General features: G+C 39.0%; 2 protein-coding genes across 2 annotated transcripts in view; both read right to left on the bottom strand.

Moving 5' to 3' along the window:
• Nucleotides 1-18,387, bottom strand: part of etnk2 (ethanolamine kinase 2) — a 78,501-nt gene that overhangs the window by 16,964 nt on the left and 43,150 nt on the right. The window lies entirely within an intron of this gene.
• Nucleotides 91-7,158, bottom strand: snrpe (small nuclear ribonucleoprotein polypeptide E). Its single transcript, XM_033965986.2, has 5 exons — nt 6,997-7,158; nt 6,711-6,737; nt 6,566-6,628; nt 448-526; nt 91-252 (listed from the first exon to the last, which is right to left on the bottom strand). The coding sequence occupies exons 1-5, from the start codon at nt 7,048-7,050 to the stop codon at nt 197-199; spliced, it is 279 nt and encodes a 92-aa protein (XP_033821877.1). The 5' UTR covers nt 7,051-7,158; the 3' UTR covers nt 91-196.

Genomic DNA, 18,387 nt, shown 5'->3' with positions numbered 1-18,387 from the left:
GCATCGTAATAACATCATACTACCACTAGGTGGCGGTACAACAAAATGACCCACTTCAGAACAACTTGATATAACCACAGACAACGGTTTCTAAGAAATCAAATTTATTTTCAACATTTTACAATGTGGAATCAAAGTAACAAATATTTATGTCACATACAAAAACAAAGAAAAAAATGGAAAGCATCACTCCAGGTTAGTTGGACACACTCTGAAGCAAGGTAATGTTGTCTCCTTTCAACATGATCCTCCCTGTTAAGAGAAATATTCATGATACACTTATTCCAGGGAAAAAAAAAAAAAAAAAAAAATATATATATATAGATGGAATGTACATATAACACAATAATACATTTCTACAAAACGTATTATTTTTTTAACAATTATAAATACAATTCCAATGTTTAATCATATTTCATCACAATTCCAGTTTTCTCTAAAACTTACCCAGTGGCTTTCTGTTTTTAGTTTTCATGTGGATTTCTTCTGCATCATCAAGAACCAGGTTCATGTACTCATCAAAGCCCTGAAAAAGAACGTATTTTTAAATAACAAAAAACAAATCAATCTACAGCCATTTTAATGACAACAAAAATAACAAGCCATTAGCCAATTGAGGCCCATCGGCTTGCCTTGCCAGTCAGAACCATATGCTTTGACTAACAGACATAGAAAGGACTGGCTGGTCAGGCAAGAGCCCTGCTATAAATTATAGGCTAGACTGACTTGAAATTACTAGAGCTGGACATGTTCAATTTAATGACAATTGCTAATGACCTCATATGTCTTGCTGTAGGACCCGAACAGACCAGCTGGTCGTACACCTAAGCTTAACCAACCCTATGTTCAACTTAAATCTGATCAAGACTAGTTTACCAGCCAGACCAAAACTCTCTGGGCGTAAGAGTTACTCCTAGGTGTAGTGCATCGAGTGGAGCAGGCAAAGTCCAGGGAAACATGGGAGACGTGAGGCTGTGGCCAATACGGAACTGTAAGTAAAAAATAAAAGCCAAGTGCCACCAGAGATGTGTGTGTCTACCTGCTGCGGCTCTGAATCAGCGAGGCAGTGTTGACTTTATGGAAGTGAGGCTGCCAATTTGCGCCAAAGGCCCTGATTTCACGGTTGGTCATCTGGGTATTCAGTACTCGCATGAAGCTTTGCTCATCTTGGCAACCACGTTGAAGAGGAAACATTTGGACAATGTAAAACAACCATTGCGGGGTGAAGTGTAAATATAAAAAGGCATGGCAACGCCTTCTGAAGACTTGTCAAATGCACAGCAACAGAGCCACAAAAGTGACAAAAGACAAATAAGGCTGCCACCGTGGATTCTTGCAGCAGTTTGTCACAGGTAAATGAATGGCAGTTTACACTTATATTCCAGCTGTAGATTAAGACATTTACAGGGATAGTCCACTCTACAAGTTCCAGCAGCATTTGTATCCTAAATTGTACAGTGCCAAATTACAGGTACACCAGCCAACAAATTGAATCCTCACGATAATTACTATGGATGGGTTTCCCACTTCCCACAGCCAAAAAGTGTGGTCACTTTGAGGAGAAAAATGGAGTTTGATCATATAATACAGGACTTCAGGGGAATGGAATATGGACTTGTACGACGGACAGTGTTGTCATCTTTAGCCTCGCAACAGTTCCTTGTGTTTCTAAACGACTCAAAATGGTACACAGTTGATCTAGATATTTTGGAGAATTCAATGTGTAGAGTGAAGTTACCCTTTACTTTCCATTGCAGTTTTCCCCTTCATAAAAATTGGCAAATACCGTTGCTGAACAGGTCACCCGACCACTTTGTGAGAGTGGACTTCTTATACAGCCTAGGGCTGGGCAATAGTTTTTAAGTGCGATATATTGAAGAAAATTTGATAATCGATAATACTGAATGCCATTATTCCACTGACAAAATAAAACTGAGTACTGTTAATGAACATGAGCTGCAAATAAATGTTATTTAATGTCAGTTATTAAACTGTCTACAGCTTAAATCTTCTGAAACATACAAAATACAAAAAGTTCCTCACTATTATGAAGAAAAAGTACTCACAATAATTATTAACGCCCAAAAATTATAGAAAAACAGGAATTTTGGCTTCAGATCTTCCGATGATCAACACAAACGTATACTGTTGAGAATACCAAAAGTTGGTACCAGCTAAAAGTTCGAGCACCACAAATCTATATCACCATTTACAATTAAGGCAGAAATTGGCTTACAAAGAGTGCAATAAACAGAGACCACTGCCACAAAGCCAACAAACCTTGTGCCAAAATAAAACACTTGAACACGCTAAGAGTTACAGTTGGGCAACATTCACATCGAATTCAGATTTGGAAATCTGATGTCAATAGCTCATAAAAGGCAAAACTCTTGAAAGATAATATACCATAATCCTCAGTTAAACAACTACATTTACCCAAAACAACAAACAAAAAAAAAAACATTTTGGGCACAGTGAAATACACTGCTGCAAATATGCAGCCGTAGCTAAGGAAAGGGACCGTCAACAAATGACAATACTAAACATTTTTGTTCTCAATAGCTGCAAACTTAAAGTTTAAATACACAATAAATGCAACATTGTGGATACACTACAATCACTACTTTTCCAATTTTCATTATAATATAATAATATAACAAGCTCAATATCAATATTCAACTTCTTTTATCAACAGCACTTGACAATAATGACAATATCCATCTAGTACAGACAAGGGCAAACTACAACCCTTTGGGCTCACTAATCCGGCGCACCGAACGGGACCAAATTATTATTAAAAACCTTGTTCAAAGTTCTTCTGCTGTGTTTATTTAACTGAAATGTATTAAATTAATTACTAATTTAAGTAATGCATTCTTGCATATTCATGCTTTATTACATGTTACAGGCCAAATCTCTAATGTAACACATATATATATATATATATATATATATATATATATATATATACACACACACACACACACACACACACACACACACACACACACACACACACACACACACACACACACACACACACACACACACACACACACACAGGTATATAGATATATATATATATTCTGGCCCGGTCCCTCTCAACTTTAGAACCCATTCTGGCCCATATGTCAAAAAGTTTGTCTGATCTAATACAATCTTTTGTTTTACCATCTGAACCTTTATTCCTGTTTATATGATCAAATATGGTGAATTATGAATATTAATTGCATAGCTTTTTAATTAAAAGCCATTTTACATAATGTCAATATCGATCTACTACAATCTTTAGAATGTGTCCTGAAGTGTCAGGGACCAAGGCCCAGACCATTATGAGGCTAATGTAACTGTAATTTTAATTAAAGCCACACGCAACGTTATAGGCCCTTGCCACAGTGTACACGTCCTTTGTGTGCGACCGCCGCACACAGCACGCCACCTAAACATTGCGGTCTATGGCAAACTTTTCGTCCCAGCTAATCAAAACACAATACTATGACAAATATTGGATGTTGCCATGGCAACACAGTTGGAACTAGAGATATGTCCTCATTGGCTTCTTTAATCAGTATGGCATATACTATATACACACACACTTTTTTATATATATCATCCAGGTTGTCAATGTGCACAAATGCGTCCGACGCAATTCAAAATCACCAGACACATGGATACGTTTTTATGCTTTTCAACATGATTACCATTTTGATAGTTGGCCACATTTCACATTTTGTGAAGAAAAATCGAAATAACTTTACTGCACTATAATACTTTGACCATTCGTGTCCTTTTTGGTTGACACCTTTAGGAAAAGATAAACAGCATGAAGTGTATGTTTTTGTAGGTCACAGGTGGCCAATTTCCTGTAGGGTTTAAGGTGGGACCATAATGTACATTTTTACTTGGTTTAACATAGCCTATATCTCTAACAAGTTGAGTTTCCTTTTAAAAAATAAAAATAGGGTCACCTCCTATATCCATTATGTATTAAAATTTTTGAGGGGGCACCACCGTGTAATTTTTCCAATATTTTCCATTGTATTTAAAAAAATAAAATCTTGTATGGAGGAGCATGTTTTGTAGGCAATAGATGTATCAGTTTAACTCATTTATTTTGGCTCTAACTATACACAGTTGCCAAAATTCCATGAATTTCAATTGCATATTTTTGGTGTTGCATGGTAACACAATCATAGATAAAGCTATATCCTCACTGACTTTTACGTTCAGTATGGCGAGGAGGATGTTTGTGCCAAATTTGAAAAGTCTAGGGTAAAGTACCAAAAAATGTTGTATTTGCATTTGAGTGGGCTGAAACATTTTATATGTTTTTAAATGACCTTCAAATAACATTTTTTAACCAACTTTGAATTTAAGATAAGTTAGTTAATGTTTCAGGAGTGAAAATGGTGGGCAAACCCATTATAAAAAGGTAATGGCTATTCCTGTGACTGTCACATTGTGCCCCATCTCTTCATTATCATAACTCGCTATATTATAAATGACAATTGGGAAAGTAGTGGTTGTTTGTCTACAATGTTGCACTTGCCATCTTTCCCTGAGTGTTCCCTATTGATATGGGCGGTGTATCATAACAAAATGTTAATTATTATACTGCATCTGACGTAGCAGCGATTGCTGTTGTGGAACATAGATGTACACATGTTGAAAACTTTGGATCCACAGTACACATTACCCAGTCAGAATTGCTTTGCGAGACAAGAACCCCTGCGACTTTATACTTCTGAAAGAGCTGACGACGGATATGTGGAGCAGATGGACATGCAAGTTGTACATGTGCGTTACTGTACAGCATATTATGGACTGGAAGATTACAATTGCATGCCTGCAAACTATTATTAACAAGATGATAAAAGGTGAAAACACTGCAGAGGCCTGACTACATATGCTACAACGCATCCTCAAGCAGGAAAGGGCTCGCCAAAGTCCTGTCTGCTGACAAGAAAACAAAGACATTTTGCCCTCTTCTGTCAAGATATTGAGGTGCTAAAGACCATCCAAAGAGCACTGAAACCTCTACAGGACTTCACAGATGTGACAATCTCATATGAACCTGTACTTCACCTTTTTAACAGAATCCTTGTTCCTGATGAAGGTGGCAGTGAGCTAACCATTAAGAGCAGCATCCTGATTCACTTGAATGAGAAGTACTCAAAGTTATCCACCAGCGACTTGTTGGACATTGCTTCCTTTTTTGGATTCGAGGAAAAATATATCAGCAGTGGGAAACTGGTTTCATTGAGAGAAAGTCATTGGTGAAAAAGGGTTTGCTAGGTGACCAGGAGAGATCTGCGAGTGCTGACAAAGCTGTGCCTCAGTCCACACAAGAGATTATTATTTCAGTAACTGCGTCCCCCATTGCTAAAGAAAAAAATCTGTAGTCAGATTCTTTACCCAAGATGCCACCCTCATCCTCATTCACACCTGACAAGGAAATTGAAAATGAGCCGTCTCGTTATTTAAAGTTGGTATGTGTAGAAAGTAATGCAAATCCATTAAAATGGTGGCAGGAACATGAGGTTGCCTATCTGAGCAGCCTAGCAAAGAGGTACCCCTGTGTGCCTGCCACTAGCAGTTCTTCCGAAAGAATCTTCAGCTGCAGCGGGAACATAAGTTACTTGGTCAGAGGGCTACATTTAAGCCTATCACTGTATACAGATTCCTTGCTCAAAATAATAAAATATAGAGCATAGCTGCACACTTTTGTTATTGTTTGTTGGCTACAACTAAATGAAATGACGCACAGTCACGTTAAACCTTTGAATGTTTAAAAGGTAGGAAAAGCACTATTTTCGAATGAAAAGAACTACATATCTGGCTGAAAGGGCAAGATGTATTATTTGTTCTGTCTTTAGTTCAGTTTATTTAATGCACATCTTACATTTTTGTATAAGTTATGAGCTTACTACATTAAGTACCCAAGACATGGGTATTTAACGTAGTAAGCTATTTGATGTTAAGCCATTTGAATGCAACAGAAATCGCATTATGGCATATGGCAAAATACCAAAAATAGTATTTTTGTTGTAAATATTGAGATACCTATTGCATATCATGAAATAATATATCAATATTGGTCCATATTGCTCAGCCCTAGTACAGCCTTAAACCAGTAACAATGTCTGAGATTAAGTGGTCTCAAATTGTAAACTCCTTATAAATGGGTTGGATTTCATTTGAGGGTTAATTGACCACGTTAGGAGTTTTCTTAAGACGTGCAGGACTCTGGTGGTCAGTATATGAAAAGGATGCCACATTCTTTCTCCCAACTTGAGCCTGATTAGTATTGCCATTGCAATGCTGAAATATGCATGTGCCATAGGGAGAAAAAAAACAAACATAGCAAATAAAACGATTGAGGAAAGCCTGAATTTATAGCAATGCGTGTCTACAGCAAATATCTTGCTAACCCAAATTCAAATATTTTCCCTATCAACATGTTATATTTACTATAAATCTCACAGATGAAGGCGGTATTAGACTACACTCAATGTTTAGTCGCAAATGAAGTTCCACCTCAGTGCGAAACGTGTAGTGTACTTACAATAATGCATCCTTCTATCCGCATGTTCACCTGTTCATACAGCCAGACCTGGATGCGCGAGCGCTGCAACAGAGACAACAGCTAAAATACACGGACTGTAGAAGACACAGATATCGTTGGTCTAATAGATCCTACAAGTACTTACATTTTGCAGGTACCGGAAAATAAGGTTCTGTAAAAGAGGTTAAGGAATGTAGACAAGTACATGAAGTGAAATAAGTTAAAGAACGTCTTACTGTGCAAGTGAAACGCGCGCAGACATCTTATAAATTAGTGACTGCATAAAGTGGATCTGAATAAATACCGAGCATTCAAGACAGTCTGCACAAATTTACGCAGTGATACAGAATGATTGTGTTAGCATCACCAGTAGCACAGTTGCTAACAGTGGTTTTCATTTGTTTTTCGTGTGAAGATTTCTGAAAGGATACAATGGGCTGCACCATAACCTTCTGCACCTTCTGTCCTTGTCCTCTGTACGCCATCCTCAGAATAAATACCAATAGTTGGTATTAAACATGAAAAAATTGCACGTTTTTTCAGTGCTTCAACGAAGTCCTCACGTTGTTTGCTTCAATGGCGCGTTTCCTCCAGGATCAAAGCTACTTCCGTTTTAATGATGGGCTAAAAAAAAAAACAACAGCGCCACCAGTCCACCGGAGGTATCTACTGCACTTTAACTGTAAGAGAATCTACAATTCCTTGCCATTCATCTATTCTATAATTATGATTTCAAAATTAGATTAGTCAAGGAAATAAGCATACAAATCTGACTCAAATAAATATCAGGCCTGTTAGGTTCTATTGGGTTTCATTATTTCCCCATTATTAGGTGGTTTGGCCATTTCGAAAGGTAATCATAGCCTAGTTGGTTAGCAATTTTGCTTGATCTAGCCTTTCTTTCTGTCTATGTTTTATCATGTTTTATTGTCAATTATACTAGGCCTACTTATAATCACTAAACCAAATTCTTTTTGCCTGAAAATTCAACCAATTAAGGTTGAACAAGTACCATGTGAATGTTTGCAGTCCTCACTCTAGATGGAGCTGTGTCATGTTACTTTCATTAAACAGGCACTAAACAAACATACAGATGTGTGTGGATGTGAGTCCACAATCTACACTCCTAAACCTAATGGGTAAGGTTACAAAATATATTTAAGTTAATGGTTGTAATTGTTTAGAGTGGCCTTTAGACACACTGAAGTCAGATACACAATGACAATTGGCCTTTACCATAGATGGCCAAGGCATTCCTTCTGATATTAATAGTCAGTCTTATATAAAACATTGACTATTTGTCTGTTGTGCACAGTATATCTGTAACATGATGAGCTGAGTCAGGGAGGCCAGCCTTGAATGTGCAGTTAACAATAGTATTAATAACTCATAACATAGACTTATCCCACTGCCCGTCCAAAAAGTGCGAGGGAAATTAGCAGTCGAGGACAGACAGGAGTCCACAAGTGGAGGACAGGAGACTCACAAGGATCCTCGGTGGCGTAGGCACTGGTGTCCTGTTACTGCAGAACCCTCGGGCACATCTCAGAGGGCCGTCACGCTGCCACTGAGCCAGGCATCGTTGTCAGGTGCCACATGGTTCTCTAGTTGCTATGAGTGCAGGAATGGGCTGACGCTCAATGCCACACAGCAAACTCACATTCTCAAGGAGGAGTGAGAGAGGGGCACACTCCAGGCACAGGCTTTAGTGGGCCAACAGCAGTCTAACATCTTTACCTGTAAACCACACAGGGCCAAATGTACCAAAGGAATGCAAATACATAGGCCAAAAGGGTGAACTCAAATCCCAAGGCAGGCAACACATAATGACTGTGTGAATGATTCAGGTTCAGCTCATTTATGGTTACAAAATAATGCATTAGCCCTATAGTGCTTTTCCAGATGCTCAAAGTTGCTGTACAATTTAGTTCACGCCACACTCGGTGGTGGTAAGCTATCATTGTAGCTACAGCTGCCCAGGTAGACTGATGCAATCAAGACTGCCAGTGGCCCACTGGCCCACCTGTCCCTCTAACCACCACAGATGATTACTGGTTCTATGTCCTTGGGTAAAGGCACTTAACCTGCCTTTCCCCAGTGTCTGTGTAAACTGGTGTGTGAATGTGTGTGTGAATGGGTGTATGGTACCTTGATGTAAAGTGCTCTGAGTGCCTTAAAGATAGAAGAAGTGATATTTAAATGTGACTATTTAACATTTAGACTAAGCCACAACTTCTGCCATGGCACCTGCATTCCTAGCAGTCTCCCATCTTGGTACTAACCAGGCCCAATCTTGCTTAGTTACCAAAATCAGATGAGAATCAGATGAGCACTCTCAAGGTAGTACCATCTGTTTTATTGTCTCCATATATTAAAACTTGGCATTTGATAAAATTTACAAACCCCACACACCCAAACAGGAAGTTGTTTGACTGTGCATTGTGATGGACTATTCCATCTTTTCTCATTTCCACATCGTCTTTCTTCTATTTCTGCCACTAGCCTGGTATCTGTGTGGCCTCCCCCTGACATCACTTCCTCTTCCTGTTGGTGGTGATTGTTCAGAGGGGAAGGGAAAGCAGACGGATGGGGAGGGGGGGTTGTGTTCTTCCAGACTGGCTCACCTGGCTGACCTCCACCTGACTGACATGACCTGCTGCAACCAGACAAGGCCCTGGCTGTTGCTTCCTGCTTCAGACGGACAGGATATTCACCGCACACAAATATGGCAGCTTTCATGTCAAAAGTTCCCTTGGCACAGTTCAATTACACAACCAAACAAATGTCCACACTAACAATAGGGATATATAATGATAGAGCTGATTTATGACACCGGAGCTGTCCTGGTTAAAAATACTCACACCGGAAGAAAATGTAACTTAATGAATAAAAACATAGAAACTTTACAACATATAAAGGTGCAATGCATAACTTATAACCAGATTGTGTTTATGGAGATATTATTGCTTTGCCTGCATGCATTGTTACGCAATATGGATACTAACTTGTATATCACCAAGGAGATAAACAGGTGGTGGTACCAGGACAAGTTGCTGACTAGATCTGTGAAGAGATGATCCTGCTAACAGTAAGAATGCATGATTCTCTAGGTATTTTTGAGCATTAAAAATACATGTCATGAAATAAATGTTGGATACATGATTAAAGTCATAACACTCAAAAAGCAAAAACCTAAAGTATAAAAGTTATGCAGTGCAGTTTTTTAGTTTATTTTTGGTAATAATCAGGAACCAAGTCATCTAACATTTTAGCCTATTGGTACAATGCTCTCAATATGTCAGTTAAGATGATGCTTAAGGTGTTTAATGCATAAAAAATATGTATATATATATTTACCACATACTAAGTGCACAGGTTCTAAGCATCTTTTTCATTTGGTCACAGCGTACACATTTTTGTACTACTATATAGGAGTTGTTACTGCCATATGTGTGGCATGGGCATCACCACCAAGTGAAGGTTGATTGTGTGTGTGCCCCACACCTTGTGGCACCCTTCCATATAATGGCATCATCCATTGAACCAACAGACTGTAACATACACTACTGACAAGTTTATTTCTTCTATTGAGTGTATAGACAAAGCCTGTTTGTGTACAGGGTGGAGTGATCTGTGATGTTATTTAATTACTCTAACCTGCACTGTAACCATGCAGCTCAATTATAGACATGTGTAATCATGTTTGAACAGTGCAGCTCTATTATTGCCAGTTTCCCATTGCACTGTAAAATGAAGTGTTGGTTTGTGGTTGTCTCTGGACCTGAGCGCCTATTACATACATGTATTATGCTCTATGTTTGCACTCAGGTTAACACTTTCCTTGATGTAAGATCTCTGTGGGTTACAATGTGTTAATACTCACCGGTGCATGTAAAACAAACTCACATATACCTTGAAGAACAAATGAAATGCATACATTTGTTTCTTCACAAAAAAAGTGAGCACAAGACCTAGAAGAACTATGTCTTGGCCTCATTTACTCTCTGAGACAGTGCTGCTACTCCAGCCTTCTCATTCCAGCATTCTCAAATGGCTTTGCAGAAGAAATTATTTAGCTCAATTAATCAATGAATAAGAGCTAATAGGTTGTGTATGAGTAATGTTCAGGGTGTACTCAAAAGTCTATGGGTGCTGGTACCACATCCACTGCCAGAACAGTAACAAGCCCAAGAGTATGACTGAAAGGTGGTGGTCGTAAGTTCTTCAGATGCTGGCAGCCATGTCTCTGTGGCTTGAAGTAGCTTATCACAAGAGTGTGATTGAAAAGTGTGAGTGAATGATGGAGTAATATTATTGGTGTTGTCTACCTTGCCTAAAACATGGTGCAGCTGCTTCTAATAAGTGGTGAAAGTTGAATGTTCAGCAGCACAGTGTATTATCAGAGTGGTTGTGATTCTTATTGCAATTATGTGACGTTAGGATAATAGCCTGTGAGGGGATTCGCGGGTGGGTTACATCAACCATGCCAGCCTCACCCAGAGGGCCAAAACACTTTCCAACTTGTTCACACTTTCTCTATTAAACAATTGATTCTATGGCTATGGTCTCAGACTTGCTCATACGGCTCTTATCTTGTTTTAACAGCACAGTCAAGATGCACAATGCATTTATTTTCCCTCCAATTAACACAGTGAATAATACGCAGGTCCGATAAGGGCTTTTTGTTTCAAATGGTGTTTATGAAAATGAGGAAATGTAGAGGCATTTCTCATTGTGAGCCTGTTTGGCTGTAATGCCAGGGACCTGCTGGCTAAAGCTGGTGCACAAGTGGAAGAGGTCAGCAGCACACACAGGGCCAGAGTTGGGCATTAAGCACAGTTACTAATGATCAGTCTAACGATCTCTAAATTGTGTTGTTTCAGTCTCGTGTGAAAGTAATTGATAGAGAGCCATGCCATTTCAAATACGTGTAGTACATTACATGTCTCCCTTTTGCACCAACATATTTTTGCCATTAGTTATCGCATTATTTGTGTCTGCCCCAAATCCTATTAAATATACATGCTTCAATGTATTTTGGTATATGTACTAAAAAGTAGAGTAGATGCAATAGAATGTTAAAGCAGTAGTTTCTGAAAAAAATCTGACTGCTGCATGCAACACATCTAAAGAGACCCAAAAGAGATGCATTGTTCATGTGATTACGGTCCACATTGCTCCATCTGTGTTGATAGCAGATTCTCTCGACTCTGATGGTGTCTTAAAGTGTTTGATTTGTTAGTAGTGGAGGGAGTTTAGCAGAGGTGATAATTATCATTGTTCAGTGCACGGCTCTCACTCAGCATGACATGTGGCTTGACTCCTTCATTTCTCCTCACTGTGAAGAGCAGTGGATTAGACAATGCTACACTGTCTTCACTGCTGCTGCCTGTCAACTTCATGACTCCTGAGCTCTCAGGATGTGTGAATTCAGCAACAGACTCCAAATGTATGGAGGAGTATGACATTCTACATTTAACACCAAATGCATTACTGAAGGTGTCTGTATTATATTGCAGAATGGTGAGCTTTAATCCTGTCAGTAAACCTTGGAGTTTGCTTTTCATCTTTTATCTGAGCAAATGTTAAATTTTAAGATTAAGACTGGTCAAACATTATTATTACTTTTTGGAGCTTTATACCATGTTTTATTGTTGTTTCCATACACAAACATGCCTGAAGAGATTTTACATGTCATCCATGCATGTCTGAGTAATCTAGTGATCTCTCCCAGGCCCTGTTTGAACCCTTCTTATGGTTAGCACGATTCTGTCTAACGCTCAGTCCATAAGTCTATGCCACCTATCCTCCCGCATGGCAATTTTTCATAAATATACAAAAGCACAAGACAATACTCAAAAGTTCAAAATAATACACTACAACATCACAAACCTGGTGCAATGTGCAGTAGTTTCACTAGAGAAATGCACACTGATTGTGATAGCGCTCTAAAGGGGGAGTGACTTAGCGTGGAGAGCAAGGGAAGAGGGATTCAAAGTTTGGAAGCTGTCCCTCTGCATCAGAGGCACACTTATGATTGTGTATTCATGTAATACCTTGAGATGAGTGCAACTTCAACAACCATCACCACATAATCTGTAGTGAACTTAACTGTGAGTAGTAGTTCCTAACTGTAATTTGCTGAGCCAGAAACTTGACTAAAATAAATGCTTTTACAAAATGAAAAAAAAAAATGCACTGAAAAAAAACAAAAAACAAGAAAACCTGCATCTATACCTCCAGAAAGTTACATGGTGCTGTTTTGTATAAGGTATAGAGATTACTTTCATATATATTGGTTTAGGAGTTTGTGAACCCAACCATGCTTTTACAGTACATGACTTTAAAACTTCATACACATGCACAAAAAAGCATTTGTGCATTTGTTTTCCTCACAGCATAATCCAGCCTCAGATGAACTGTAAACTTGTTAAACTCTGGTCTGCAGATGTTAAAAGCCATCACATGTAACAAAGCACAGAGCACAGAGGTCTGTCATGGGCCCCACGGGACACTGCTCATTACTGCTCCTCACCTTCACTTGGCCGGCCTTGGCAGTGGGAAGATTTATGAGCCCTGATACCATCTAGATACTATGTGTGTCATTAGGCAATAGGTTGTCTATATATTCTGGACACGAGCATGGTGCTGCTATGTCAACAATGGCTGTTTTGGCACACACTATAATACACACGATAATACACAGGACAATGCTTCAGTCCTGGTCTCTGAGGACAACCACAAGCAAGTTCATCTTTCATATTGTGGTGTTTAGAGCTGGATAAGACCACTCTGCCCACTTATGATGCCTGTAGAGACTTTATTTCTTCTATTTTATCTGGCTTCCTGTTTTGATCTCCTTGTGAAACTGACACCTGCTTGTACTGTGGCACTGAGCAGCAGACACACACATACACACACACAGACAGCAGATCCCAATGAAGTGCCTAAATATGGTGAACAAAAGGTCTACAGGGGAGTGAAAGGAGAAGCGGAACAAAAAACAAATAAGTAATGAAATTATAACAATACAGAGAGAGGGACTGATAGAGAGACAGAGAAAGAGAGGGAGAAAGCAGGGTTGCCACAATGGCGAGGAACAATCGCGCCGCGTCAATGGAAAAAGAGAGGTGGGGGGGAGAGGGCTATCTGGACAATAGAGCCGGTGACAGGAGCACAATGGTTGCAGTGTTTTCAATTAGACATTATCTCATAGACAGAGTGGCAGGTCTCATTGTGCGAGGGGGCTATTTCAGGGCTGCCTTTGTGTGGGCCAGTGCTGCCCCCCCCTCACCCCTCCCTGATCCTCAATCCCCCTCTCTGTACAGCCCACCTTCAAACTGGTGCCCCCGCAGAGGCAGCGCTGTCTTGTGTTCTGGCTGAAAAGAGCGGCCCGCTTCATTGGGCTGGTTATTTGCTCTTCATCAGTGGAGGGCCACAGTGGAACGGGATACTGAGTTATAGGAGCTTGGAGGGGGGGAGAAGAGGGGCAGAAATGGGGCAGTAGAGAGTGATGTGTGTCAGTTTGAGGCAGTATCCATCCTGTCCATATAATCCTAACATGTTGAAATGTTTCGTCAGATACTCGTGTTTGCCGACATGGCTTCATTTTCTGTTCAATATTATGTACATGAATATCTCTCAATCTGGTCACTGCGGTTGGACTATCTGTATAGTGTAATGTTTGCAAAAAGCCGCTGTGCTTTTGGCCTGACATGCTTCTGCTGGCAGATGTGTTGTTTTGCTGTGTTAAGCGGATGAGGACTCGGAAAACAGGGGCCTGCGGTGTACTTGATTCTCAGAAATAATGCAAACTTTGGTTATCGGATCTGAGCATCTATAACAAGATGACTTGGTCACAAAAAATAGTTGTTTCAACAAGTGTCATGTACCCTAGTGCGGTTTGCAGTGCTGCATGATAGTAAATACATCTTTGTGTAAGTGCAACATAAGCACATCTGTACCACTGTCGCCTAAGCAGAATCATCTCTACAGGTTTTCCACTCTGTGTTTATCTCAGCGTTCTCAGGGGCCTCACTTGGTTGGCAGAGTGCATCCCATATCTAGGCTACATCTTATGGGTCAGACTAGTGTGGGATATCCTGTTAACATGACAAGCATCTAACTGTTTGCCATTAAAGGCTACTGATGTCCATGTAATTCTCAAAACTAACTAAATAAATATGTTCATGAAGTTTCAAAAATGTATTTTAAATGGCTCTTTTTAAACAAAATATAGTGTTATAAAAATGAAATAACATGTCTAAGCACATCCATAGCACATCTTACAACCTAAGCTGCCAGCTAGGCTGATCCAATAGTGAACTAGTGAACATTAGTTGAGAATGAGGGCCTACTTTCTCCTCTGTCCAGAGTCACTAGAGACTATTTCTGTGCTCTGAACCACTTGTGTGACCCAACCAACTCAAGGGCATCTTTTTGTTGAGAAATCAAAAGTCACGCTCATATTGTTCACACTGGGTTGACAGTATATATATATATATATATATATATATATATATATATATATATATATATATATATATATATATATATATATATATATATATATATATATATATATATATATATATATATATATATATATATATATATATATATATATATTTAGCCATTTTTATAAATATTACTTTATAATAACACTATTGCACTGAAATTAGACAAGGCAAGTTTATTTGTGTAGCAGAGTTTGTACACAAAATAATTTAAAGTGCTTTACACAATAAGAAATAAAAATCACAATACAAACAAATCCAAACACAAATAATCATCATGAACATTAAAAGAGAACAAAAACCTTTCAGCCATAAACAAGAGTATAGTTTAATTCTGTAGGGGCATGTGTATGTGCCATGGCAGTGTGTATTCTTAAAATGATTGCATGCTGCAGTTTGTCAGATATGTCAGATAGGAAAAGCTGACAGGAGGCAGCCTCGGTGACCTGGTTGGAGAGCAGCAAGTTTCACACAGGAAGAGTTTGTGGCTGCTGGACTTCAGTTGAGGTTTTTGTTTGGTACCACATATTGCATAAAGATTCAATACAAGCGTCTGTAACGGTCATTGTGGCCAGGGATTTTAAGTGGGGTTCCTATGATTTGGCAAATTTAAACTTCAAAATATCAGACAGAAAAATTATCAGTTAGCCTTCATGACAAGCTAACCATTATGGCCATGGTCATGCACTATTTATTTTTAACATTTCACATTGTATTATAACTCATTTTTTTCTGCATTCTTGTAAAAGTGCACCACATACTACCAATCTAAAGTATTTCTCACAAACTACATAGCTTACATACTATAGGGGCTCACTGTTGATATGCCATATTTATGATCGCCTTTAAATATCGGCTTGTTCGCAGTCAGATGTGGAAACTGCAGGGCCAGTGGCAGCCTACTGCTTTAGTTTGTAACATTGATATCAAAACTTGTAATAATAGAGAGCAGTACATAAGGAGATGGAGATGGAGAAAGCTCTATACATAAGCCACCTCTCTTTATTTATTCACAAGATCTAAACCCAAGTCCTGTCTGTATCTGGTCAGCAGGGAGCAGACTCAAAGTTGAACTTGGAAGAAGGCATATTCTGCTCTGTGATTTTGCATGTTTCTCTCAGCTCCACCTCACTGGTCAATCTTCAGTCAATCATTGCAAAGTTAATGCCATACTGTGGAACATTTCAGACAAATCAGCATATCTATAGAGAGAAGCAGGTGACATATTTGCTACCTGGCCAAATTATGAGCCAGATCTGTGAAGAGGCAACTGCACGTTGCTTTTCAAGATGTTTTTGAACGATGAAATGTCTTGTAATAAAATTAATTCCTTTTCTTTTTGTCTGTTGACTGGCTGATATGTTACACTGTTGGGCTTTAAAGTAGAAATATTTTACAAAATGCTGGTTAAGGGTGATGCTTTAACATTGGCAAAAAAAACATTGTGAATGTGGCTCCACAGTTTCATGGTGCTAAAATTATTTTGCATTGGATCACATAAATTCACTCTGGCCAATGGGATTTGTCATTTGGATGACAAACATCAAGCGACAAACTTTTCCAAACTTGTGACTTTTTAACAAAGACTGATATGTAACCGAGAAGTTTAAGAATGTTTTGGAGATGGTGGAAACGAAAATGTGGGCTAATAAGTAACCCGAGAATTGCACTTCACAGCAGGATTGTTACTGGAACCGCACCTCTGTCCACACACTGGCACTGCAGCCTCTCGCACTGTCCATCAGCAAACACCAAACAGCTCCAGTCAATACATGATAATGAACCTGGACACTGCCTGCAACAAAGTGCCACCAGCAGTCTGCATGAAAATGAGCTGCTCCTGTCCAACATGTGGAGATGTGTGATACTGAGCTGCCAGAAACTGAGCTTGTATTATTATCATCTGATTTTTATTGTGCATAGACTGACACTGCAGCTCAGAGGTCATTTATAGATAAAATAACAACTATATATGAGAATTGTGCAGAGAGTGTAAATTGGAGAAAATATCCAAGACATGTTTGTTTGTGAATGTGAATTGTGTGTTATTTTTAAATCACGCTGTTCAGTTTGGTGAATTATGTGTTCGCTTCTGAGTCACAGGTATACTTATTTGGCATAGAGTTTTCAGCCTGCTTCTCTGTACTCCAGATTCAATGGTGACTTGGTGGTAATTAGTCTCTCAGGGGCACTGACTTGTGACTAGACTTTACCTTCAGGCAGAGGACTCGGACAACAATGTCACCGCAGACTTGACTATGACTTATCTCAAGTTTTACTTCAGCCACTTGGAATTGAATTTAAGAGCTGATGACTTGATGCACACTTGACTTGGACTAGTTGTTGTTTTACTCATCTTTTCACTGTTTGAAATGGGGATTATAGTTGGTTGGTGAAACAACTCTCATCAACGCTTTTCCACCTTCAAGGCATTCAAAACGTTTTACAATAAGGAACCACTTACCCATTCACACACACATCCATACGCCGGTATGCAGACACTGGTTATGAGGCAAATGTGTCTTGCTCAAGAACATAATGCAAGTATTCACCTGTGGGAACTGGAATTGCATCGCCAGCCTGTGGATCAATGGGTCTGACCTCCCAAGTACTCTCAAAAATGAGTTACTGTTACTGCTAATGTGATATTCTCAGTTTCTCAAAGAACACAACACATTTGCTGGAAAAAGATGAAATACAAATGCTCAAATTTGAAGAGATTTTTGTATTGTGTTGTATTTGTATGAACAATATTTCTGGCTTGTTTTACAGATATTGCGCAAATCTATAACACACACAGTTTACTGTTGGCAAACTTGTAGAAATCTTCTAACTAATGTCATTGTTATACCCTGACAATATCTCCAGGATGATATCTCTACTTCAGACTGATATAAAATATTTTGATTGTGAAGAAAACCTGTTGAAACCAACAGTGGACTTATCTGGTGCCACAGGCTGCAGAGGCAGATGGACGCTGGCCCTATGTGATCAAAATAATCAGCTGTAATGTTGCTGCTGGCAGCTGAATGCAGTCATTCAGCAGTTTCACTCCATTGTTGAGGCACATTGTTGGAGACAATAATGCATGGGTTTTGAATAGGTGACACAAACAACAAAGCTATTCATCCCATTAACGAAATCACATAATCACACGGAAAAAGGAGCTACTGTAATAAAAAAAAAAGATAAATAAAAAAAAATCTCAATAGAGCATAACAATGCGGAGAAAGGTGTCTTTTCAGCAACTGTTAACACCTGCTCATTTGAAACAGCTCAAAAGGACAATGAAAAGATGGCGTGACT

Source organism: Periophthalmus magnuspinnatus, chromosome 5, assembly GCF_009829125.3.
Source record: "Periophthalmus magnuspinnatus isolate fPerMag1 chromosome 5, fPerMag1.2.pri, whole genome shotgun sequence".
NCBI lineage: Eukaryota > Metazoa > Chordata > Actinopteri > Gobiiformes > Gobiidae > Periophthalmus > Periophthalmus magnuspinnatus.
The sequence above is the reverse complement of the archived record's forward strand: the minus strand, read 5'-3'. Positions and strand labels throughout refer to the sequence as shown.